The 26,543-nt window shown below is 34.2% G+C and overlaps 2 protein-coding genes across 4 annotated transcripts in view; one reads left to right on the top strand and one right to left on the bottom strand.

The window, feature by feature from the left end:
• NK7.1 overlaps nt 1–26,543 on the top strand; it is a 64,541-nt gene that overhangs the window by 18,167 nt on the left and 19,831 nt on the right. For both annotated transcript variants that reach the window (XM_053759571.2, XM_053759572.2), the window contains one exon: nt 2,865–3,106. In XM_053759571.2, coding sequence (XP_053615546.1) covers nt 2,865–3,106 — 242 coding nt within the window. The remainder of the gene's footprint in view (nt 1–2,864; nt 3,107–26,543) is intronic.
• On the bottom strand, nt 9,693–13,599 carry LOC128678187 (piggyBac transposable element-derived protein 4-like). 2 transcript variants are annotated; one of them, XM_053759569.2, is made up of 3 exons: nt 13,225–13,599; nt 12,572–12,982; nt 9,693–11,948 (listed from the first exon to the last, which is right to left on the bottom strand). In XM_053759569.2, exons 2-3 carry the CDS (start codon nt 12,980–12,982, stop codon nt 10,089–10,091), a joined length of 2,271 nt encoding a protein of 756 aa, XP_053615544.1. In that variant the 5' UTR covers nt 13,225–13,599; the 3' UTR covers nt 9,693–10,088. The 2 variants fall into 2 exon arrangements, with proteins under 2 accessions (XP_053615544.1, XP_053615545.1); XM_053759570.2 differs by having other exon boundaries at nt 12,572–13,599.

The raw sequence follows: 26,543 nt of genomic DNA, 5'->3' as shown, positions 1-26,543 counted from the left end.
TCCAATGACCGACCATTGCGAGAGTGACTTAACCGCCACTATTGAGCTCCTTAATGGAGTATATTTATACTATTCCACCGCATTACATTTGGAATATGAGTCCATTCTACGAGTAATATAACTTGGCTTTATTGAGATGTTTGTCCGTTGTACTTTTTGTTCATGCAATTCTAGGAAATTATTTTAATATGCTTTTCGAAATGGTAGGATGGGTACAGTACATGAATAACTATTGCTTCCTTCTAGATATTGAAGTTTGGTTATAATTTTTAGTTATATTATAATTTTATTTACCTGTTTATTTATTAAAACTTTATTTACCAAAGGACTTTATTTACTTAATGCTAAAAGAATTCTCTACAGCAGCGATATGTGTAAGAATGATTTATTATGAAGACAGTATTTTGAACATACATGACCTTAGTGCAGCGCATATCTGACCTTATTATATTTATGGTTAAAATTGTTGCACTTTTATCATTTGTCACTGTCGCACAATTTTTTACAATGTAGCATCGACAGAATGAGACAAAAAATACATTACCATGAACTTATGATGTTAGATTTTTTAATACAGGGTTTTTTTAAATTTCCCACGCACCTTTCTGAATGTTATGATACCATAGATTTTTATGTTTATATTATTAAGTTACTCTAACCTCTATGGTCGGGGTTAAAAATATAACCAGACGATATTTACTCAATGGACATTCAAGAGAAACGTCCTGAAATTTACTGTCTACGTCCCAAAATACCAAACGGCTATAACATCAAATACCATTTATATTGTAAACACTCAATATATCAGTCAGTGTTGCCACGTTATAGGCCTCGATCGCAATTAGTTCGCTACCAAGCAGGCAATTAAAATAGTTGGCGTTGGCAACACCGAGGTTAGCTGTCATTTGTCTGTCATGCGCGGGGGTTTGATCTTATGAGCAATATTATAACCATTCATATTTAGAACGTGCTTTTTTCTTTTATTAAAATCAAGTTAAATTATAATCTTTAATCAGCTGATAAGAATAAATAAATATTATTGTAATTTTATTTACATTCATCAAATTATAGAAAACAATAGTCATTATATTTGCTCATTTAGAAAATGCTATAGAATTCATAATAAAATACATTAAAGAGAGCGAAAAAAGGGACAAAAGCTGGTTCAAAATATTGCCATACCAATATATTATATACAAGCGGCCCGGCAAATTATACGACTAAACCTTCCTCAGGAACCACACTATCTATTAGCGAAAACGGCATGAAAATTCGTGCAGTAAGTTTTTGAGTTTATCGCGATCAGACAGACGTCGCAGAGGATTTTGTTTTATAATAGAGGATTGTCTGCTCTTTTATTGAACTAATCCTTTGAAGTATTAACCTATTATCATATATTTTTTATTATACTTTATTTTTCTTATCGGAATTAGTACTTGTATCTAATACTGATAAGGTAAAAAAAATAATCTATACCCATCCTTAATTTATTAATAATCCAGATAATGTATTAATAATTTTGATTAATTATACCTACTATAATAATATGAGTATTATTGTTATTTGAGTCTGAAAATGTCGAAATTATCTTTAATAGGATTTAGGTATCGTATTAAAATTGTTTTTGTGAATTTTTTTTTCTGATTATAGCAAAAATCCACGTAATTAGTCGAGTCTATAGATTTTTTAAAGTATAGGTAGGAATCATGTCGTGCTCGTGTTCCAGATGAATCCATTTGAAATAAAATGAAAAACGAGTAAAGATATCATATGTTAAAACATAAAAAATAATTATATTTTTATTAATTTTTGTTGATAATGTACTATGTTAAAGTCTTAACAGTCCCGGCTTCACTCTGGTAAAATCATAATAATTTATACACCCAATACAGCCTTGAATCACGTAATTAAATAAATATATTAGGAGAAATCACATAGATTGAGCTAGCTCCAAAATAAGTTCGAGACTTGTGTTATTCAACGATACTATATTTTATAACAAATACATATATAGATCATCATCAAACATTTTCAAACATCCAAGACCCGGACCAATCAGAAAAAGATCATTTTCCATCATGACCCGACCGGGGATCGACCTTTCGGTTCAGAGGCAAGCACTTAACCACTGCGCCACCGAGGTCGTCAAATACGTATCTATTAAAAATACCCGCATCAAAATCCGTTGTGTAGTTTTAAAGATCTAAGTAAGTATACATAGGGACAGACAGACAGCAGGAAGAGACTTTGTTTTACATTATGTCGGTGATTAATACTAGCTACATACGTCTGTCTAATTTTCATAACTAAACTAATAAAATAAAAATTAAAAAAAAATTACTTATTTTACATCTATTACTTTACGTCACGTTTCCGAACAGATTGTTATAATATACTTTGTAAGGTATATTTTCTCTATTGTCTATGAGCGAATGAGCTGACTTTAAAATAGAGAGATGAAATGCAGTTAAGACACGTTCACTCGACAACTTAATATTATTCAAAATGGCCGTTATGTCCTCTTTCCAGGTAGCAAATAGTCTGTTGCTTTTATATTGAACAATTGTATTTATTAATGAAGACTAATCTGCGTCATTTTCACTAAAAGTTAGAAGTATGATCGCTTATGGATATATGTCGTTATTCAAACCTTATATATTTATATGTCAAAATGCGTAGGCTTCATAAAAGTGTTTTGCAAACTTTCATCCCTTTTTGTAGTCATTTCAGGAGATGTTCGACTTCTACATATAAAATTTCATTAAAACAGAAACGTTCAAGCCATGAAAGCATAGCTGAAATTAAAAAAAAAAACACATTTTCCTAGTAAAGTATTGATTAAAAGCTATTAAATATAATTTCAGATCCAACCAAGCTAATAAAACGGAAGAAATCGACTGAAGACGTGAGATCCCCATTGGGGGGCGAAGGGTCCCTGACCAGCGAGGAAGGGGAAGAGACTGGCGCAGGGAGGAGGAAGAAAGCCAGAACGACCTTCACTGGAAGGCAGATCTTCGAGCTGGAGAAGCTGTTTGAAGTGAAGAAGTACCTTTCTTCGGGAGAGAGAGCTGATATGGCCAAGCTATTGAATGTGACGGAAACTCAGGTATGTTTTTCATATTTTTTGTCTTCTTAAATAAGAACAAAGAGGTAGAAGAACTAAGGTTGCCACCTTTTCTTGTGGATGATATAGAATTTATTTCTCAATAGCGGTTAAATATAGTTTATTATATTTTGAAAATCCAACAAAATTTTTCGTGTAAATATGATTGTACATATTTTTCTATAGTATATACACAATTTTATAAAATGTAGTACGATACTATCTATACTATTATTGTTAAGAGTTTGTATATTGGAGGCGGGTAATCTCCGAAACTACCGGACCGATTTCAAAAATTCTTTCACCATTAGAAAGGTACATTATCTATAGGCTATATTTTGTCTCAAAATTCCCGCGGGAGCAAAGCTCCGGGCAACATCTAGTGTTATATAATACGGGTGGCAACCTTAAGAAGAACATAACTTCAGCCAGGATGATATATTTATTTTATACGGAATATTTGAGTTTCATTTGGGCTTTAACCGGTTTCTAGGGCACATTTTTTAGATACACGCTTTATGATATTAAGAGCATGCAAAGTAGCTCTGCATTCATGTTGAGAGGATCAGAGAGGACTGCGAGGTTGAAACGAATGTTAGGAGAGCAAAGCTTAGTTGACGCGTTCACATGTAGGACATGGATGAGGGTCGCTTATGTAAAAGAGGTACATGTTGAAGGGACGAACAAGAGGGAAACGACCTGTCGGTCGTCACAGGTTTCTCGGGCTCCGACTATGATGATTATAGTGGGTAATATATATGTTTTACCCCCTGCAGGCACTTTTGGGTTTATTATATATTTAGGATTTTTAATAAGTATACGGCAATAATAATATATCCATAATAAGGTAAGATATACTAGATTCTTAAGGGACTCGGAATTATTCCATACTGGCGTTTTCAAATTGTCCACATAAATTATATTTTATATTCAAAGTTTCTTACATTGCAGCAGGGTTTGTGATATAAATTCATTAAAAACGGACATATTGCAGTATTTTCAGCTCACCAAAGATTTGTATATTACTAAATAATTAAACAATCTATCTAATATCGCATGGTTAGATAACAAACGAGCTATAAAAGTGGATCTCATCAAAGCGGTTATCTTGCGTGCTTCCCAGAAATACCCGACAAAATTAAACGTTTTCAACTGTAACCCATACAGCCATGTTATTCTTCTTTCTGTTGTACTGTGGCACAAGTGACGAAATAACGCGGTTAAGTATAAGTACAAAGTACTTATAATTTACGTTAACCGCGTAGGTAAAGGTACTGGTAAGTGTGAGTTGCGCCGTACAAATTTGTCGTTGATTTTAACCGGCGCGTGTCGTTTATACAAAATGGCGTAGGTACTTTGCGTTGTCCTGCGCACGTTATAGTTAACGTCAAAGTTGACGGTGAAACCCAGACCACCACTGCACACTTAGTGGGCAAATAAATTAATTATTATAACATGAGACTTTGGGTAAATAATATATCTCAGGGTAATAGATAAATATATATTTTATTATATAAGAATAAAACCTAAAAAACACAATCAATTATTTAAAAATATTATGCTATCACTGTAAATGATAGAGTCTTATTTTGTTGTTTGATGTGAAAAAATATAAATTGAAAAAAGGTAAAACAATTTGAATTACGACAGTAATGTATTGTGTGTCAGCACAAACGAAACAGGTTTAATGATAGCAACGTAATGACCACGTTACAATATGAATAAATATATATGACATTAGTACCAATCTAGATAAAGTGAGAGATCGAGCTCCTGCATTATCATTTCATCTCGATTTAAAATGAAGCTATCTTTTATCTTGACATTTTCCCGGTTTCTTTCTTAGGCAAAAGCGTCGGAACTTAAAGTCCGCTTCATCTTCATATTTTTCGTTAGATTTAAGGTCAAACTTTCATTATTTTTATACGGAACAACTGACAGTTAAAGTTAAGTAGTATTAAAATAAAAAGGTATAAAATTACAATTTTATACCTTTTTTTATACCTTTTATTACTGATAAGTTCATAAAATTTTAATGAAATTGTAATTTTATCTAATTACTTATATGCGTCCGTTAAACATTCAAGAAGGACTTAAATCGTTTAAGTATTACTAGATAATTGCATATTGTTTTAAATTTTCATAGCAAGCAATTAAGTGTGCCATGGTGGTCTGTTTTATTTGACGCGTTTAACAAAATGATAGAGAAGCGGACTTTTGAAATCGGATTCTTGGATCGCGTGCGTCAATCAATTACGTCATTAGACCGATAATTATTATTGTCCTACTTTATTGCCTTTATGAAATTATTTGTGAACTTGGCAAATTCGAAAACGTGATACTTTTTATAAGTCACGAATTATATTAGTAATTTTAAGATCGATTTAGATCACGGACGAGATACTTATAGGAAGGATTTGCGATTTAGTTTCATTTATAAGCATTATTAAATGCACAAATAATGCTTATAAATGAAAATATATCGTTATTATTTCGTTCGAGCAAAAAGTTTGAGCATTCTCAGAATAACTTTTACATTAACTATTTATTTACCTTATGTAAACGGATTTATATTTGTGGGTATAATGTATGTACGTGTTCTTATCAGCAACTTCTACTATAATATTAATGTAACAGAGAAATAAATCTCTTAGATTATTTCTAGGATCTAGAATAACGGAGTAAATGCATTTCTGTTTACTTTTTTCCTTGTTTGTTGATATGTGCACTAAAACAATTTGTTAGTGTTTGATGGGGATAGTATGAGCATTCGCTCGTTTGGTACGGTCGCCAGCAATTTGTTATTTTAAACCTTGTTAAAAAAATTGTTATTTTAAACCTTATTCTTACGAAATAAAATATAAAAGTATTACTGGACATTTGCTGCCGACCGTACGTACCTACATACGACCTGAAATCGCTATCCTCTCATAATTTGTGACAAACATGAAACGGGGTGTATAGTGAGATAATTATACTATCACCAAGGTGGCATACCGGCGCGGGGGCGGGGGGAGGGGGTCCCCCGCGACGACGTGAAGAGTGCCACATGGCGTCACTAATTAAAACTACGGTTTAAGAGTTATATCTGAAGATTAGTAAGACTATGGATTAATGGCCTAGTTGACAAGCCAAAACTTTATTTGGGAAGGAGGAAGGTAATGATCTGCGGCGTGTGGTTCCGCCCTAGAAGAGGACCACTCCATATCCTTTCGTGGACATCGTACGAGGCGACTAAGGGACACATGCCTAGGCAACAATAGTAACTCCAAAGAGGCATTCCAAGCCTCAAAATCGGTTGTGGAACATAGGTAGCAAAGTCTTTAAAATTGTTTTTTCATTTTTTTTTTACGTGAATTTAGGCTTCAGGGCGTCACAGCTCCGAATGTTAACGGGAACACGCGAAGATGAGAGACACTTGAGTTACGTCACACATACAAATATTTTTTTCGTTTAACTTTAAATCGTAGTTTAGAGTAACACTTATTGTGCTTGGCTATAAGCTTCAGTGATCATAAAGTCATACTCTTATATCAAAATAGTCGTAAAGAACATAATAACCAATATTTCTTGATGGGTATGAGTATGAGGCTATTGAACCTCACAATTGGACTATCAACTGGTGGTCGAACTGAGTCAGACTAAGCCTCAATTGCACCAGTCAACTTTGACGTTAACTTTAACCTGCGCATAACAACGCAAAGTATGCCATTTTATCAAATCGGCCCCGCATCGGGTAAAATTAACGCGTAAAGTTGACTAGTGGCTAAGTGTCGGTTGCACCAGTCAACTTTGACGTTAACTTTAACCTGCGCATGACAACGCAAAGTACGCCATCTTTTTCTGCGGCGCGCAGGTTAAAGTTAACGTCAAAGTTGACTGGTGCAACTGTGCCCAAGTGTAATAGCAAACTATTAACCTGGGGGTCAGCAGAGTAGTTACATTAGTAGTAGTTGAGGATTTTCAAGTGCATTTTAGAAATGCACGAATTGTCCAAGGTAATTATAGTTACTTAACAGGAGAAGAGTTAGCTTATAATTTATTGCAGAACTGTATAAATTGATACTTTATTAATTCAAAACAAACGTGCTTTATCATCGTCGGGATATAATATTTCTAAGTAACACTATAAATAACATCATAAATGCGAAAGTTTGTGAGGATGTATGTGTGTGTGTTTGTTACTCTCTCACGCAATATCTATTGATTGACTATTGAAGCCCCCAAGGCCCTCATGGCCCTCATTCTCTCATGTAAGCATTTACTCGGTTACTTCCTTAGCCATCGAGCGTCGGAGCCCCGGGGCCGCTTTCCTGCTTTTTCGTCTCCACTTCGCACGGTCGTCGGCATGACAACTGGTTGTCAGACCATTGGCATGACCATGGATAAAGAATTCATTATAGTAATAGTTTGGTGTTTCATTAAAGTAACTCTCTTTTTATCTAATAGGCCTAATATTTTTCCACTAATATTTGATTATCACCTAATTTATTTTTAAATATCTAAAATCATTTTTAAACTAAACAAAACGCCAAACTTCAAAAGGTTTTAAGAATTCCAAAAATATGACAGTTAATTCGGCAGCCATTTTGAAAAGTAATTAATTTGCCGCCAACAAACACTTCTTGTTAATGGGCATGCCACGTGTCCCCATCGCCCCATCTCGGTAGGAAGTCAAATTATCCCCAATATCCCCAGAGAATGTCGTTAGCGGGTATAAAAAAATTGGGCAAAAACTGACGCTGTTTTCGAGAAATGACACGACTTTTAAAAGGTCCTTAAATGATTATGTCTGTGATAAATATCCTTCTATTTGAAACGTTTCAGCAAAATCTTTAACGAAATGTGATGTTAGTTTAGATATCTGAATAATAATACCCTCTTTCTGACTTTATTTCATTTGAATCAGATATCTAATTTGTATGATATACATTAAAATAAAATAAATAAATAAATATATTATGATCCGGACAAATCACACAGATTGTGCTAGCCCCAAAGTAAGTTCGAGACTTGTGTTATGGGATACTAACTTAACGATACTATATTTTATAACAAATACATATATAGATAAACATCCAAGACCCGGGCCAATCAGAAAAAGATCATTTTCCATCATGACCCGACCGAGGATCGAACCCGGGACGTCTCGGTTCAGAGGCAAGCACTTTACCACTGCGCCACTGAGGTCGTCATGCATTATCATCCATAACAACAATGAAAGATTGAGACACAAGCGTCTCCGCGTGTATTTTTGTTTGTAAAAATACTTATTTTAGAAATAGAAAAGTCATTGTTTATGTTTGTTACTTAATGGAGTAAATTCAAACGTACGAATTTTCTAAATTGAAATACACATACCTTGTATCCCGAAAGTTCTATGAGAACAGAGCCTTGAAGGAAAGCTAATAGAGTCAGGAAAGGAATGCGTCAAATGAAATACAATCCCGATTTTCGAATCAGCATCTGCGTAATAGAAAGGACAACATAACCATTTCTTCTTAAAAAGCAATATTGATCTATTTCCAGCCTGTCACATCACACGCACCAAAATGCGATACTAATTGATCCAAATACAATTACGCAATTACCACTCGATTCTTAACTTTGTGGCGTACGTTTTAAAGTTCAATTTTGTTTACGTTATTTTCGAACTATCACGCGACCCATTGGGAATTGACTATACAGAGTGTTTGTAAAATAATAAAAAATATTTGATATATTTTTTTTAACACTTTCAAGGACACTATTCACTAGATCAAGTACCAAATGTGGCACTATTTTTTTTCATACAAATTCAAACCACGTCTATAAATGTAGTGTCACATATTTAAAGATACTATAACTGCTGACATGGCAGTACGTCTCTGTACGTAGGCGTACTGCCATTATAACTACATCAGACTCTACCTTAATGTGACACTACGCCTAGGTACGTGACACGTAAATAGGCGTACTGTCATGTGGTTTTACATGCATGCTGTAAAATTCTGACACAACGCCTGGGTACGTCACCGTAAATAGGCGTACTGTCATGTGGTTTTACATGCATGCTGTAAAATTCTGACACAACGCCTGGGTACGTGACCGTAAATAGGCGTACTGTCATGTGGTTTTACATGCATGCTGTAAAATTCTGACACAACGCCTGGGTACGTGACACGTAAATAGGCGTACTGTCATGTGGTTTTACATGCATGCTGTAAAATTCTGACACAACGCCTGGGTACGTGACCGTAAATAGGCGTACTGTCGTATAGCATTGCTGCTCATATTGTGGATTTGACAGTACGTCTTAGTACGTGACACGTAAACAGACGTTGTGTCGAGATGTATCCAAAATTGATCAAAAGAACAGTTAAGAAATGACACAACGTCTTGGTATGTCAGCGCAAATAGACGTGCTGACCGGTAATAATAGAGATGTACTGCGTTAATATGACACAACGCCTTGTTACGTCACGGATTTAGACGTTTTTGGTATATAATTAAACGTAAAGTTGCATATTTACTTACTACAAATCCTTTGATGATTGTTTGCACAATACCTGTGTACGAAGTGTTTTTTGTAGGAAAAAAATAGAGTCACTTTAATTAAATCACATACTATAATTTGTTTACAACTTAATAACTATAATTGACAAACTTTAGATACAGTCTTTATATTCCAAGTCTTTTTAATCAGTTAAATCTTATAGTCTAAGTAGGAACATATTTTTCCATCAAATCACAGTTTTATCAATCTTTATGATACTGGGTGTACAAAAAAATAAAACGAAACTTAACAAAAACTTAAAATTTGTTCTTCCTCACAATAAAATAAAAGTAATTTACCCTGTTATTATACCTATTTACCTACAGTATCTATTTATTTTTAAGAAAACAAAAATGTGACTTCTTCACAGCAAACATAACAATAAAAAAAACTTAAAAACGTCAGTATCAAGTTCAGATATAACAAAATATAAGTATCATTTCTATTATATTAGAGATCTTTGTGCCAGTCTTCGAAGCACGATGGACACAATGCAGGAGATTTGTCACATCCTTTACAGTAATAGCTCGTGTCTCGTCGTATTTTACTCTTTGAGCATTGCTTGCATGACAAAAATGCAAACTTCTTCTTTGATGCTGAAGAAGGCATCATGCGTGTAGGCCAATGTCCGTGATTGGAAGTCGATGGGGAAGCAGATGCTTCTTCAGGTTGTGTTTGGGGCACTGGATCAGGTTGAACCACAAATCGTCGGCTATTGTGTTTATGAGACTTTTGTACTAAATCGACTCCTTTTTCTTCATTCAATCCAATCAGTTTTCGGATCAGTTCTTCTCTGTATTTTATGAACTCGTACTTTGTGTTTTTCTTCACATAGTTTTTGAAAATGTAAAAAGAATTCCAAACAGCCGTGTCCAAAAGGTGGAAAAGAACCTTTTTATACCACCGAATGGTCTTTCTTGGTGACGAATAATAACTGACCATTTGGTCAGCTCGATCTATGCCCGCCATTTTTTGGTTGTATCTATGAACTTCTATGGGTTTGGTTTTCTTTTTACCAAATCTGTTTGTCACTTCAATAAGTTCTGGGTGGTCCAAAGTTGTAATCATACAGACTTCTCTTTTATCTTTCCATGCACTTACGTAAACTCTTCCTTTTCTAGCCCAGACATGTTGTCCTTTATTTAGTTTCTTTCCTGTGACGTCTTTTGGGTTGTCTTTCCTAGACTTTCGCAGGGTTCCATTAGAATGAGTTTGTAAATCTATTAACTTCTCTGAAAGCGTTACAGAGTTGTAGAAGTTGTCCATATAGAGATTATGCCCTCTTAGCACATACGGACGCATCAAACGAAGGACCAATTTATCTGTTTTTCTCACAGTTGAATCTGCATCTTCCGCTCCAGTATACATTTTAATATTTAACACATAGCCATCAGATGTCGTTAAAACGTAAAATTTTATTCCGTATCTCGCCTTTTTTGACTTTATATATTGTCGAAACATCAAACGCCCTCTATATAGCAACAGTGACTCGTCAAGAGACAAATCTACTCCAGGGTTAAATTTGTTTCGAAAATTTTGTGTCAGTGTATTGATGAATCCTTCAATTTTTGCACCTCCATCTGCACCCAAATCAGCTGCATATAAGCACCGCAGTAGTTGTTCGTATCTTCTACAGGACATTGTGTAATTAAATACGGGATGGAAGTACAGCGGATCATCGTAAGTGAAAAGTTTTCTTTGGTTTGGGACATGAATATGACCATTTAATAATATGAGCCCTAGGAACTTTCTCATCTCTTCTGTATTTGTTGGTCGGAATACAGAGTTTCGCGCATGGCGTGTATGCGGCCGATTAGTATTTGTTAGGGCTTCTCCGTAAGAATTTGTTCTTTCAACTAAATATTCTAACATCTCTGGTGTAAAAATTTCATTAAATACTGCTTCACATGTGGTATTTTCATTTACTTCAAAAGTCGGACCTTCCGCAGCTGATCTGAACTCAAATGAAGGAATATCTAATACATTTTCCTCCCAAATCCTTTCAGTTGGTGGAGGAGTACCTCGGCGCACAGGATTCACCGAATGTCTGTGTCCTCTACTGACACTAAGCTGATTTCCGGCATTATTTTCTTCTTGAACTATACTGACCTCTATCTCACGCTCTCTCACTTCAGCTTGTGCCTGTGGTTGCGGCAAAGGAAAATCTTCAGAGTCTTGATTTCTTCCATCAGAAACTAGGGCCACTGGTGGTTGACTGGCGCTTGATTGACGATCGGTAATCGGTTCGTCTTGACTTGGGCTGATTTCCTCTTCCGAAACGTGTGAATCTTCTGGTCTGCTGCTTTGGTCCTGTATGAACAAAAAGTAATGTAAACATACTATTGACAATAAATCAAATAAATCTGTACATAAATTTTACAGTTTCAATTCAACACTCAATTACCTGTATCCTTTATAATATCGCACTAATAATACAATAGTGTTGTAACTGAAAATACATCTAACTTGACATAACACTATAAACAAACGTAAAATTCAATGCCCCACAAGTCAATAAAACCGTCGTTGTAATAATGCCAAAAATTTCATTTCAAAAACACAGAAAACATTCATTTTATGTGTATCTATAATAGGAAGTGATTTATAAGTCTTTTTTGATTCTGAAAAATTACCTATTTTGAGTTACAACACTACTTATTGTATTGTTAGTGCGATATGTGTTACAGCTAAAGCCCGAAATGCGGATACACCTAAATTTAGTCGGCTAAACTTAGGTATAGTCGCATTTTGGGTTTTACAACATATGTACAGTCAGCGTCATAAACATCTACACACTATAGCACCTTATTACAACGTGTTAGGGTACTAAAGTGTGTAGATGTTTATGACGCTGACTGTACTAATTAAATAGGTTATAAAAAAAATTGAACTCAAAGTTTCAACTTCAAGGTAAGTATCAAATAGCAGTTTACCTCATTTTCTTCTTGATGTGTAACTTCTTCTCCAGAAACCCGCTCGGGCGATCTAGCCCTAACACCCTGAATTGAGCTTCTTTCTTGGTCGCTGCTTACGTCGGCATCCTCACCTTCTTCCTGAGTTTCAGCTGAGTTATTTTCTGTCCCGTCATCACTCTCAGAGTTTTCATCAGATTCTTGACTGGATTCCTCACTTCCTGACAGAGATCGGGGTATGTTCTGCGGACGTGTGTCAAAAATACTTTCTTCACTGCCACTAGAATATTCCACGGGTGGTTCAAAATTTTTGTCGGAGTCATATTCACCTTCAACGTCAGAGAACGGATCATGACTACTACCTGACTCTTCTGCTCCAAACAAGGTCTTGGATTTCTCGCTTTGACGTGCCCTCTTCTTTCTAGTAGCCATCTATAAGTAAAATACCTATTGTAACAGACAGCCAGACCAGAAGCAACATAACACGATTGCAATAGATATACAACATACAATAAAACATAATAATAATTATAGTTACAGGTTAGGGTGTACAAAATATGTCATTTTTATCGTAAAATACACTCAATTCTCTGAAACACATTTCACAAATAATTGGCATGTTATTATTTTACTCCAAAAAAGCAAGAAAATAATAAATTGAATAAAATACTAACCACAAACACCACGTGCTGAAACTGCGCGGCCGCAAGCGATCGCCCCCCACTGTGGCACTGCGCTACTGACCGACCACAGCGCTATAGTCGCGCGTCGGCTATCTTCGTGGCGGCACGACACGCTTACTATGCGAACGTTTACATGTGTGTGTAAGGCCACACGTTTGCAGCTAAAAATCTTCTGTTGTGACAGTACACCATTGAAATTGCTTGCGTTGTGACAGTAAACATGTGACTTCATATAGACTCTATGAAATCTTCACGCTTATGTCCGTACTAGCAAATAAATTGAAAAATATTTTAGCGTAAATAGGCGTTGTGTCATATTGTGATTTTCGCAAATCACGAAAATCGCCGTTCTGCCCCGGAAAGTGTTAAATTAGCAATTCGAGTGTGTTTTACCATTGCTATATATATACTTTGTTTCTTATTTAGCTGTTGAGTGTCTGAGCTCAGGGTTCGCTTTCCTACTTTTTCGTCTCTACTTCGCACGGTCGTCGACATCCCTGGTTGTGAGACCATTGGCATGCAATATCATCCTTGACGGCAGACTTGACGATTATTTTACTATATACAAGTATATACTTATATACAAGTACAACTATTTAGATTTCTGATAGGCACAACCATGTACATTAATGATATTAAAAATACATTTAGATAAACACTACACTAACTTAATCAAAATGTAAGTACTATAATGTAGACCTGTCTGAACCATAGCTATGATCTCATCATATATCGAGTGTATCATTGCTAACACTGGTATCAGATTTATTCAAGTCGCCTAAAGGCATCTGGCACAGTCGCCTAAACATACACACTAGGAGTATGCGACTACCTGCCACAAGATGGCGGTGAACTAACGGTGAACTAGACTGTCCACTAGTGTGCAGGTTTCCTTACGATCTTTTCCCTCACCAGAAGCAAGTGGTGGTCTATGAAAACTACTATATATGAGTCAGATTTGTATATAAAGTCATATGGCACGAGTAGGATACGAACCTTAGACCTTTCGATCCACAGGCGGGCGTCTTAACCGTTACACCACCACCGCTTCAATCTGTTATGGGGTAACAAGATGTCAGTCATTAGCTACATAAAATTCTTTTAATTGATGCCTTCCATTTTATGAGAGAAGGGAAAACATAGAATATGCCCAGGCTGCTCCTCGGGCAGGTTGTAACTCAATCAAAGGAAAGCGCTTCATAAACTTTATATTTATCTCATAGGCGACGGGATGTCACTTGTATTTGTTACCAAATTGTTACCAGCAATATGTGGCGTTCGAGTTTCACAACTTTTGGCTCTGTCTACCCCGTATAGAATAAAGACGTGTATCTGGATTATAATTTTAATTAAAAGGCGTTTTTACAATATTGTTGAAATATAAACAATGGAACACCCTGTATTTACTCATTCACACCATATGTCATTTGTTAAGTGCGGCCTTTTTTTTCTAGTCCCCCACCGAACACGGCAAACAGTGAAAAGTAAATAATATTATGCAGAATAGCTACTGTTTTGATGTCGACGATGATTTTGGATATTGTGTACCTACTTGTATGATAGTCAACCAAGCACTTGTAAATCATATATGTTATGTTAATTTATATAATACTAGGTGTACCTCAGGGCTTCGCTCTTGTGGAAATTTTGGGTTAAAATGTACTAAATCAAAAGTACATGTGTTATTCCATGACCGATTTTCATGGTACACGGGTAGTATATATAAACTTTTACCCGTGTACCATAAAAATTGGTCCAGTAGATTTTGCGTGAAAGAGTAACGACACACATACATCGTCACAAACTTTTGCATTTCTCATTTATTTTTATTAAAACAGTTATATCCTTATTTAGACTTCTAGAATATGTTAATTTTCTCGTATATGCTGTACTTATTAAATTACATACATCATAAATAAATTCGTTCGTGGTTTTGAAATTCCTAAATAAACCGACAACACATCCTAGAGGACGTGTTGTGTGTTCAGAGTGCCTCATCTGTCGACAAAACTACTCTTTGCCCCACTAAACGATTTTACACAGAAGCGTCACATTTAAAGTGCGTTTACACAACGCATCTGTGTTGCACTGCATCATTAAATTACACTTTTTTTCGATGTGGGAGATATGGCTGTAAATGCTGCCCACAATAGATGCATTTTAATTGCGTAAACTATAAAATGTTACTACTTCGTCTTATTAACGAACTATTGGTCGCTTGTGTGGTCGAGGTATTATAATTATAATCGCATATGCTTGCATCATTTAGACGACCTCTGTGGCCTACTGGTCAACATGCCGGACTGCCGGACTGCAATATACACTGCAGGTCCCCGGGTCCGGTCCCCGGTCAGGTCAACATGGAAAATGATATTTTTACAGATTGACCTGGGTCTTAGATGTTTATCTATATGTATATATAAAGAAAAGTCCTCTGCCGCGTCTGTCTCTCTGTCCGCAATAAACTCAAAATATACCGCACAGATTTTCATGCAGTTAATTATAATTTCAAAATTGAGAACTGTAGTTGCCTGATTGATGTCGATGATTTATAAAGTAATGTACTGTTTAAATTGGCCATGTTTGTCGATATAATTACCAGAAGAGTAAATTGATGTATCGCTATAAAACCCTCACATGATACGGAATGTGTAAGTAAACATCAGATAAAGAAGAAAGAAAGAAACACATAAAATCCCAACATTAAACATAAACACTTAAAGGTAAAGTACAAAAGAGTATGGAATATAGATCGAATACAATATGTCAACCGAAATGGCGACCAGCTCAGCATGGTGCCATGGTGTCGAGCCAAGGCGCTGATTTTCAGCTGGAACAAAGTAAAAAAAGTAGGTAAGGTGCCAAAATAAATAAGTTAATATGTACGGAAACAGAAACAAACAACAGCAAACATTAGGACTAGATAGGAGACTAATGTACAGATATAATTAACATCGTGCAGGTTTTAGTAAAATACAGATTGAGTGTCACTCAATCTGTAGTAAAATACAGATTGAGTGACAGTTGGATAGGGATTAAGTATTCAACTAATTTCATTTGAATCTATTTGTGTGAATGACTATTTTGCAAGATTTTTTCACCTAAGGCTGCCTAAAGGTATACGTAAGTTGTATGTTAAGTTACGGGCTGTCAAAAATTACGGTCAGTAAGTAACAAAGCGTTTATATATGTAAAAATTGAAATTAAAGTAAAACTTACATTAATTTGGTGTTATAATTATAAAGTCATATAAAAGGTTTCATTAAATTGAATTAACTTTAGTATATTTTCTAATATTCACAGTTTTAGATAGGTACTAGTCTCGTGTACTAAAACAATGGTATTGCCTCATACTGATGCAAGATATTTTTCTCATTCGACCACACACTTTTTCATCGCTATCATTGACAGTGATTGATCTTTCTAGATTTTACAATGACAACCTAAAATAAACTTCATCCTATAACCTTACTTTGATGAGACCCTAAGCTTGGCGACCTTTATCAGAAAGGTATATGTTTGTAAAGGTCAGGAAAAGTCACTGGATGAAGGCAATAGGTTACTCAGCTTTTAATAGCTAGGATTTGACACCAGACCATTTGAAAGTGATGTTAAGGCGGTATTTATGATATGTATATATATATCTGTATTTTATATTACAAATTATTATAATGAGTACAAATTATATAGCAAGCGCGTTGTCCTGCGGCAAAGTGCCCAAAAGGCTGGCCGACAATGCCGATTTGCACTGCAATGCTGAGCCTCTGACCAAAAAAGCTTAATTCTATTATAGCTATTTAATACCCCTCAACTTCTTTCGTATGTATATTTCATCTGAAACACAAATATACCGTCGTTCAAATGTTCAACAAAACAATGATAATATCCAGAGTTCATAATCCCTCACAATTATACATGATTTTGCTCGGTCTTGAACCTAATTTTTGGGGTTTGCGCCAGGGCCAACTAGACATAAAAGATTTTGCCCGGGCAAATACAATTTCAGCTCGCTCACTAAATATATCCAGCGATTCACTTAGAAAATAATACCCATTAGCTATGAACGGGACACGAAAATTAAACTATGTTTACAGAGCCATAAGGATCAAGTTGCGAAGCCTTTATTGAATATTGAAATGGATTCGTAATGTGACTGACTAGGCACAACCCTGTACAATATAGGGTTGTCTATATTATCATTAGTAACGAAGCCATATAAAAAGGAAGAACAAACAATTTTTTCTGCTTTTGCTTATCGAGCGATCATTTTTTTGTTATGAGGGATGACTTATTTCAAATTTAGTCTATTAGCTTATGATTCTTATCATATGGCTACTCAACTGAAACCTATGAATTCCGGATGAAGATATTCAAGTTAGAACGATTATATTTACCTGTCATTAAAATAAATTAATCACATGTGATTAATTTATTTTAATGACACACATCGTGATTAATTTATTTTAATGACAGGTTATTATGATTATCGCCCAGCAAAGTAGATTCATCTAAATGATGTTTCTGGTATTATTTCATGGCATATCTTATGTATACTTATGTATATTTAAATTTTTGTGTCAACTTTGACATTGTTATATACAGTTTTTCTTTATCGACGTCAAATTCTTTAGAATATTCAGTACGAAACTATTAAAGCACTATTAGAAACTATTACGAGCTATTAAAAAGTGAGCAAATCATTAAAAGAAGAATAGAAAATAAATAACGAAAAATTTAAATGACAACCCTATTCAGGGTTGCCATGCTACGGAAAATTACCTTCCGAAATCCACGACGAAAACGGTGCGAATAAAATACAAGTGTTATATTATTTGAAATTGGACCTTATTTCTATTGGGTTACATTTTAATATGAACTGCAAGGTAAGTTATAATAATATTTTCGTGTATTTGAAACGAAATATGATACGACTGGTTTCACATTTCTGTACATTGTTCATGATTGCTTCTTAGTATTAAATTTGTAAATTGACATGTTTCGTTGTGTTTATTAAATTATCTCATAGATACCATCTTTTCCAACTAAGTATCTAAGGACGCTGATTTTTATTTGTACCACTTTATATATACGTAAGAGAATGCTTTGAAATTTAAAATATAGGTACTTGATTTATGAAAATATTAAATGAAGACCTTTTTATATAAAAAATAATAAAGATTTAATATAAGTCTTAATTATATATAGTAAATTTAAATAATTTACATAGGAAACGTACTTGCTCTTTTTCTATTCTTTTTTAAAAGGTTTTAAAAACGGAGTGATCGTAATTGAATTTAAAATTGGAACGTAAATATTATCGTGCTCATAAATCTCAATAATGGGCCGCGTCTATCAAATTAGGGCTGCGTTCGAATTCCGCGACCAGTCCATGGCTAGTTTTGATGGATGGCATATTAACCGCGCAGCGACAGCCCTGCCGCATCAAACGATCACCGACGCTCATTAGGATGGAAAAAACAACCGGCGGGTTTATACCAATTTGGTACTTATTCAATAGGGTTGCTCTGTAACACAAATTTTGACATTTCTTATTTACTTAAACAATATAAACTATTTTTTATTTGAAAGGCTAGGCGTGAGCTATCTCTGTAAAGCAGTATGTTTTACTTGTACTTAAGATTCGTATCCACGAGTTTATTTTTATATATTCAACTTGCATTAATATTCCCAATTCATCTCTAAGAATACGACATTTTTATTAGTAGAGAAGCTCGACGTCACGCTACTGTTCCTTGTCGGTTTGTCCCGGGAATATTAATGTGTAATGTACCTATGGCTTTAATCTATACTATTATTATAAAGGGTTTGTGAGTTTGTATGTTTGAGGCGGGTTATCTCCGAAACTACAATGAAAAATCTCCGAAAATACATTAGAAAGATACATTGTCCAAGATTGCTATAGGCTATATTTTATCTCAAAATTCCCATGGGAGCGAAGCCCCGGACAACATCTAGTAAAAATATAAAGTTAAAATTTTAGACGAGTATAATATATTTATGTACACTGATTAAGACATGGGTGTTATATCTGTCAAAAGACCATTTTTTGTAATGTACCATAAACAAAGCAAAATAATGCATATAATGCTAACATATTTAACCATATGGAATGACTAAATTAAATTATCTTCGACCAACGAAAGCATCCCAAACGGGCCCGACCCGATCCTCGCACGTCTATTAACCAAACATAATTAATTTAAATTATCGTCGGCGACGAAAAAAAAACATGGCAACATTTTAATTTTTAAAAGTCATCCTGTTTCTTTTCGAGTCCATAAATTCTTTTTGATTTAAACTCTATTATTTTAGTGGTTGGATTGGGTCTTTTATAGTCTCAAATATCTTTTTAAGTCTTTGATTTGTCGTTTTTGGGATTAAACGCTACGGGAAGCGTATTTATGGTGGCGTATTAAGAAATATTGTTTTAATAGGGCTAACATGAAGATTATTATGTTTATAAATAAAAGCATTTAACTCAATAACGTGACATAACGTGACTATAATTAATGTTTGTTGATGAATGTTTTTTTTTGTTGTGTGGGACCCGCCCTAAAATAGGACCACATGCCCTGGATGTGGTATGAGGCAACTAAAGGACACAAAGTCTTACCAGCTGATAGGCAACAATACCATTCCCAAAGCCAAGCAGCAAATCCTGGGCTTTGGGGCGTCACAGCTCGAAACACACAAAGATGAGAGAGAGAGAGAGAGAGAGAGATAAATGGCTTATTGTAATTTCTTAATTTTTCTTTTTCCGAATATAAAATGACAATTTGCAACGAATATTTGCAGTTCAAATTTATCTGTTATTGACTTTATATACTGTATAATGCTTCACCTAAACAAATGAATAAAATTAATTTAAATTGACATTTTTAACACACTTCAACACTTCTTAGTACCAACTAGTTATGATTTTGGTGTGAGCAGATACACATATACAGTAGATACGTACAATATTATAGGGTACTGAGATCCATAGCACTGCAAGTTGATTGATCCATCTTATTCATTAATATTTTTCACCCGTATCACATTTTTTGTAACCTAACCTATAAAAACTGGCGCCATCTTGTCCGGCATTTTATTTCTCTGTTCACAGTCGAAGGATCCAAGTCGAGTAATAATTATAACATCGCACGGTCAGCTAGGCGTGACTTATCACATTAAGGCCCTTTGCTGACATTTAAAAATGCTATAAAACCTTCAGTGTTTGTGTTTATTGCCGCGCGTCGCCGCCATTATTTAAACGGTCAGTTGTAAATAAAGACAAATGAAATTAAGTGTAAAATGTAAAACTTTATTTGGTATGTGATTCGAATGTATTATTTTTTAATATTATATATTATTAAATTATTGTTTTTTTTTTAATCACCACAGTTGATTGTTCAAAACAAAACGTGAACAACACAATTCTAAATTAATTTTGTAAGTGTACAAATCTTAGTAAATTACCTATAGTTTGAATTTTTCAATCACATAAAATATATTTTCAAGTTAAATCATTAAATTTAGAAAGTTTATACATGAAGTACCTATTTTTGAAGGATTTATAAATCTAAGAAATCTGTCCAACTTTATTTTTGAACTCTTTTGATATTTTCCTAACCTCAAATATTATACTGTGTCCAAGAAGTTTCATAATCAAGATTTCACGAACAAACGCACTAATCCATCTGACACATCCAAAGAAAGAATATACCAATCATCGATTCTAATTAAATCGATGCCCTTTACCAAAACTCGGCGCATTACACCGAGCGCCTTAATAAAGACGTGTAAGCTTTAATTTCCTATACTTCAACGGGGATGGAATACAAATCACACAAATAAACAATGAAATAAAATCACAAGAACCACTCATCAGGCACTTACTCGCTCACAATATTACATCCACATCCAATAAATCAATTGCAACTCTTATTTCCAAGGAATAGAGCCGTAAGTACAATGTTTATTGCTTTGTCAGCTGCAAATGTTATTTGGACCGCTAAGCACTCATTCCGGTTAGTGATGTGGCTAATACGATGATCGTTATCGATGTTTGTGTTATCGTTATTTCTATTAGCGGATTTTCTTGGCCTTCGTCGGGTTTATTCGATTAATTGGTATGGGTTCTTTGATCGGTGTGTTTGTGTGGTTCTTGTTTACTAAATAAAGATTTCTAATTGAAATAACACCTACTTTAATGACTAAACAAGAACAGAACGATGAAAATTAAGATTTAAAAAATTAAATCTAATTTCGAAGTTGCTGTTAGCTAACTTTATTAAATTGTTTGAATTTGATAGGTGTCTGTTACGTCTCTGTGAACTTTCAATTGATTTCGAAACGACCATCAATTAATACTGATTTACTAGTAAATCGGCTAATCCAAAATGTTTTTGTAGACTATGCATTTATTTTCTAAATGGCATGCGTAAGAATGATATCGATTAAGTTATAACACCATGCCAACACTATCAATTTCGAAAATACACCTCCCCTTCACTTCGGAATCTCGTAAACCATATTCAGCGTATTCTGCTCTGCGAAACGAGACAAACTTATCCTGATATGACGCGTCAGAGCGGGACAAAAACAAAACAGGATGATGTACGCTTTTATGAACACTATAATGGGTTAAATTGGTCCTTTAATAAGCATCGGCTGATGTCATAAAGCGTTCGAATAAAACTGTCAGCCTGAGACGATTGTTTACGAGTTATGTTTATTCTGAATGGTAAAACGATCATTTTAACGTGAACCGGTGATATTAAAACGACTTATTTGTAATTATAAGTTTAGTATATAATTTTGTTTTATAGACTTGACACCCTCCGGTATGGTTGTCATGGAATATGGAGTAATCAATTATTAATAATAGTAATTAAGTGCTCATAGTTCAACGGTTTCGTTCAACGTTAACTTTTAAGTAGAATTTTCCCATCTATGAAAATAGTTTTCTAAATAGAAAAAATCAAGCTCTATCGGCGTGAATAAGATGTGAAGGCTCTTAATAAAAAATGTTGTTGTTTTTAAATGAAAATCTGTTGTTTTACGTTTAATTAATACGTAAGTTGTTAATTAAACATAAAACAAAAAAAAAACAACAGATTTTTTTGATCGTTTGATCAAAAGCTTACAAAAAAAATCGTCACAACAAGCAACAAGCTTACAAAAATTGTAACAATACACATCTACAAATTAAATACTAACTTAAGAAAATCCCTTCTTCAACTCCCAATTTAGATTTACAAATTCCGTTCCCTGAAGCAATCAGTAATAACAGGGAAAGAAAGGGCCATTAATATCCTCTAATCTTTCACCCTCCCGTGTCGACGCTTGAAATCTGTCCGTATCGTCAGCCCTAACAATTACTGCCGATGAGTGTTCAAATGACAAATAGAACCGGTAGTTATATTTTTCATTTTAAAATATTGAATTTAGAACGTCACTTAAACTGGCTGGAAATGATAAATTGATTTATCGATATATTTTTTAGTAAATTACAGTACATTATCTATTTTCTATTTATATTTTCCCCTAAAATTAATGTTAGGCATATAAATTGCTCTTACATAATCAATTACACTGAAATAAATAAAAATATAATAAAATAATAATAATTTATGTTTCTTATTTTTAACTTAATTTTAACCTACAGTTAACATAGTATCTAATTATTTTTTGTTGATATATGGATCTAACAGACATCTGATGTGACATACAAAGAGCTACAATAGTTGTAACTAAATATGAAGTTTCATTTTACATTATGTATATTGTATAATACACCGAACGAGAGCCAATAGATGTTTAATTGTTATCACTTCTATATACTTATCTACCATTCCTGCCGTATTTCAGTTCAAGTAATAATTTTCAACTGTCAAATAAAAGTCATTAACTTAGTAGACACTTTTGTTCTCGAATGTACGTCTAAGATATTCCATAAAGTACCGAGTAGGCAACAGTTTATAGAAAGGAGCGGTCCATTTCTCGCCAATTATACCTTGTGTCAAACGCAGCCGGTATTAACCCGTCCACTGACGCAATACAAACAAAACAACACTTATTTCAATAGCAAGAAAGTTTCATATTGCTTGGTTTACCGTCGACAGAAATGGAAATGAAATAGACCGAGTTGTAAATGTGATATCAATTGATTTTGAACTCTAATTCAAGTGCAGTCAGTCGTGAGTTGCTTGTAAGTTAGATCAAAGTGTTGTGTTCATGTCGTTATATGACGTACGCCACAATAATATGGCGATGTTCGAAAATGGCTGTTAAGGGGAAGTTTATTTGGAAATAAAAATCTGAGAGTCAAAAATCATCGATTTAATTTTTAATTTAATTATTCCACGCACTATTAATGAAAGTTTTGTGTATTTTTTAATTTAATTTTTAAGTTTAAGTTTTTATTTAATTACTTTTAAAATTAATACGTTTATCTCACATAAACTATGAATATATTACAATAAGATTAGATAGATCAATTCGTTACCACTGTTCGTCTTTTCCCCGTTCCTTTATAAATTAGTACCAAGTGTGTTTATTTTTCACTTCATTCATCTCAGTTTTCATTTAATCATTGTTTAATTCGTGGCGTATTTAAATTATTATTAAATATTTAATGTTACTAAACCCCTAAGTAACCTAAAATCCCAACTAATATTATAAATGCGAAAGTTTGTGAGGATGTTTATTTGTTACTCATTCACGCGAAATCTACTGGACGGAATGTTATGAAATTTGGTACACGGATAGAATATAACCTGGAATAATACATAGGGTACTTTTTATCCCTGAATTCTCACGGGAGGGAAGTTACAGGGCGCAGCTAGTAATATATATATATATATATATATATATATATTTATATTTCTATATGTGCCTGTTAGCACAGGCCTTAAATGACTACCGCGGAGTTAAGACTCAGGACATTTAGCGTTGTTATGGACTGAGTCTGAACGATTAGGTTCACAGGAAGACTGGACCGATCATCAAACTGTAGACATTGGCGGAAGATAGAATTGCCCACTACACACAACTAATCACATTCGACATTCTTCATTCAACTTCTTGTCAACTTGATGTCAAAAATATACTTAAAACTAACTCTAGAGCAGTCTAGAGTCTAGTGAAGAAGAAGCGGCGCAATTTCATCTCCTGTCGTTTTTGAGTTTGTTCGTTGCAAACATACAAAAATATAAAACGAATCTTTCCTCTTTTTAAAATTATTATGTATATTTTGAACTTAAACCACGTAAACATTCAGGGGTGACAGCTAACATTGAAATAATATCTATGATAGGTTTAGATAACCAACCACGAAATAAATGTTTCTCTTAAATAGAACCGTTTTTAACTTGTGGAGTAAAAAAGTAATTCTGTATTTATATTCCAAACACGAAATATGCTTCGGTAGAAGCATGATTGAGGACCATTTGCTCCGAAAATAGAAGTATATTGTACACGTTCGTATTTGTAATGTTACCATGGAGTACTTTAGCCTTAATACTCTTCACAAAGGTTAATTAGCAACCCTACGTGCCCACCCCCGGCAAGGGCTGTCACCAAAGAAAAATAACAAAACGTTTTTCTTTAAATTCATGCCTTCGGTTTTTACCTCCTACTGTTTTTCTTACAATTGAACTTGTTAAGAGATGCTGAGCTCCAAGCTCCATTTAAAATGAGTTAAAAAGATTTAAATACGGTCGACAGCACATAAATCTATCCAAATTCATTGTTAATTCGCCTATATTATTAGGTATAAAGCGAATAGTAAATTGCGGAATAAATAAAATCTGCGAATTGAAGTGACATATAATTCATCGTGTAAGTATGCAATTTTTAACCTTTCAAATCGTAGATTCAGAAAAGGCCCCGCGCACAGGTTTCAAATAGCCAATTGTTCTAGTTTCATTATATTAATTTTGATGAAATTTGGTACACGGGTAGTGTATAAAGAGAAATATAAATCTATGCTATTCCGCAGCAAAGTTTGGTGTTTACGTTTAGACTCCCCGACATGGTAATCCGATCACAGGAAGACGACAATTAGTACCAGAGACACGCGGCACGAGTAAGAACGGTCTTTATAATCTGTATTCGTTTTAGAAAAAAACAACACGGCTTCAACTAAATATGGAAGGAGTCTTATGAGCCGCGTCCGTTTGAAATCAATTACCTTTCCTTTTTGATGGTGTCGGTTTAGCTAAAATGGAAACATTTTACTATAGATATAGGTGGGTACTTATATTGTGTGAGTTTTTTATTATTTTAATTAATTTTCGATGATTAATAGCAGACATGAAATGTTTTTAATATTATACATACCTATCTAACGAGTATTTTAAAGGGATAAGATTTGTGCTTGAGTTGATCTTTGACAGAGAGATAGACACAGAAGAGATGGCAGAGTGAGAAATAGACTAGCTGTTAGACGCGGACGAAGTAACGGACGTGACGCTTATAAACTTATTATAGTTTATAAAGTGAAACTTTAAATCTGTATAAAATAAATATAACAAAAAAAAATTGAAATCCACAAAATAAAAAATTCATAGAACTTCACGATAATCGCTACAAGATCTAAACATGATTCTGTGAACAGTGATCGTTGACGCGACACGACTTTTCCAGCGAGTCGCAGGAGATACAGAAAAATGACTTAACAGGAATTTCCCGCCATGGCTTCTTTATTTGACGTGCTTTGTTTGTGGTACAAGTTATGGAACCAAATGGGAACGCAATTGATTTTTGTATTTGTCTTTTTTTCATGTATTGTTTTGATGATGTAGATAGAAATGTAAAATGGACTGAATAAATAAATTACCTACGCTTTATACAATTAATATAATCTGTAATTTCTTATAGCGTCAGTATAACTTGTTTAAGTGCAACATGGTTGTATTATTTACTCTAAAATTGATTTATATCTTGGATGATATGATTTTAAATTTGATGATTTACCGCTTAGCCGTCTTAAAAACAAATAAACTACAAATTTAGTTTTACTTGGCGAAACTGTTTTGAGAAGTCAAATATACAAGTGGACTACAAAAGCTGTTCTCTTATGATTTGGGCCATACCGTGATTGGTGGGTGAACATTCAATCAGCAGTTTGTTTGACAGCGGGCGCTAATAGTCCGCTTTCCGCGTAAATGTTAAACCGGCGTTCGATGAAACGGCTCGTTCGGGATTTGTTCGCTTTTCAAATGACATAGTCTGGTTAGCCAGAATTATTTTTTATTTTTTTACTGCTCGTAACATAATTATTTTAGTGATGTAACGGGATTTTA

Source organism: Plodia interpunctella, chromosome 19, assembly GCF_027563975.2.
Source record: "Plodia interpunctella isolate USDA-ARS_2022_Savannah chromosome 19, ilPloInte3.2, whole genome shotgun sequence".
Taxonomy (NCBI): Eukaryota; Metazoa; Arthropoda; class Insecta; order Lepidoptera; family Pyralidae; genus Plodia; species Plodia interpunctella.
The sequence above is the reverse complement of the archived record's forward strand: the minus strand, read 5'-3'. Positions and strand labels throughout refer to the sequence as shown.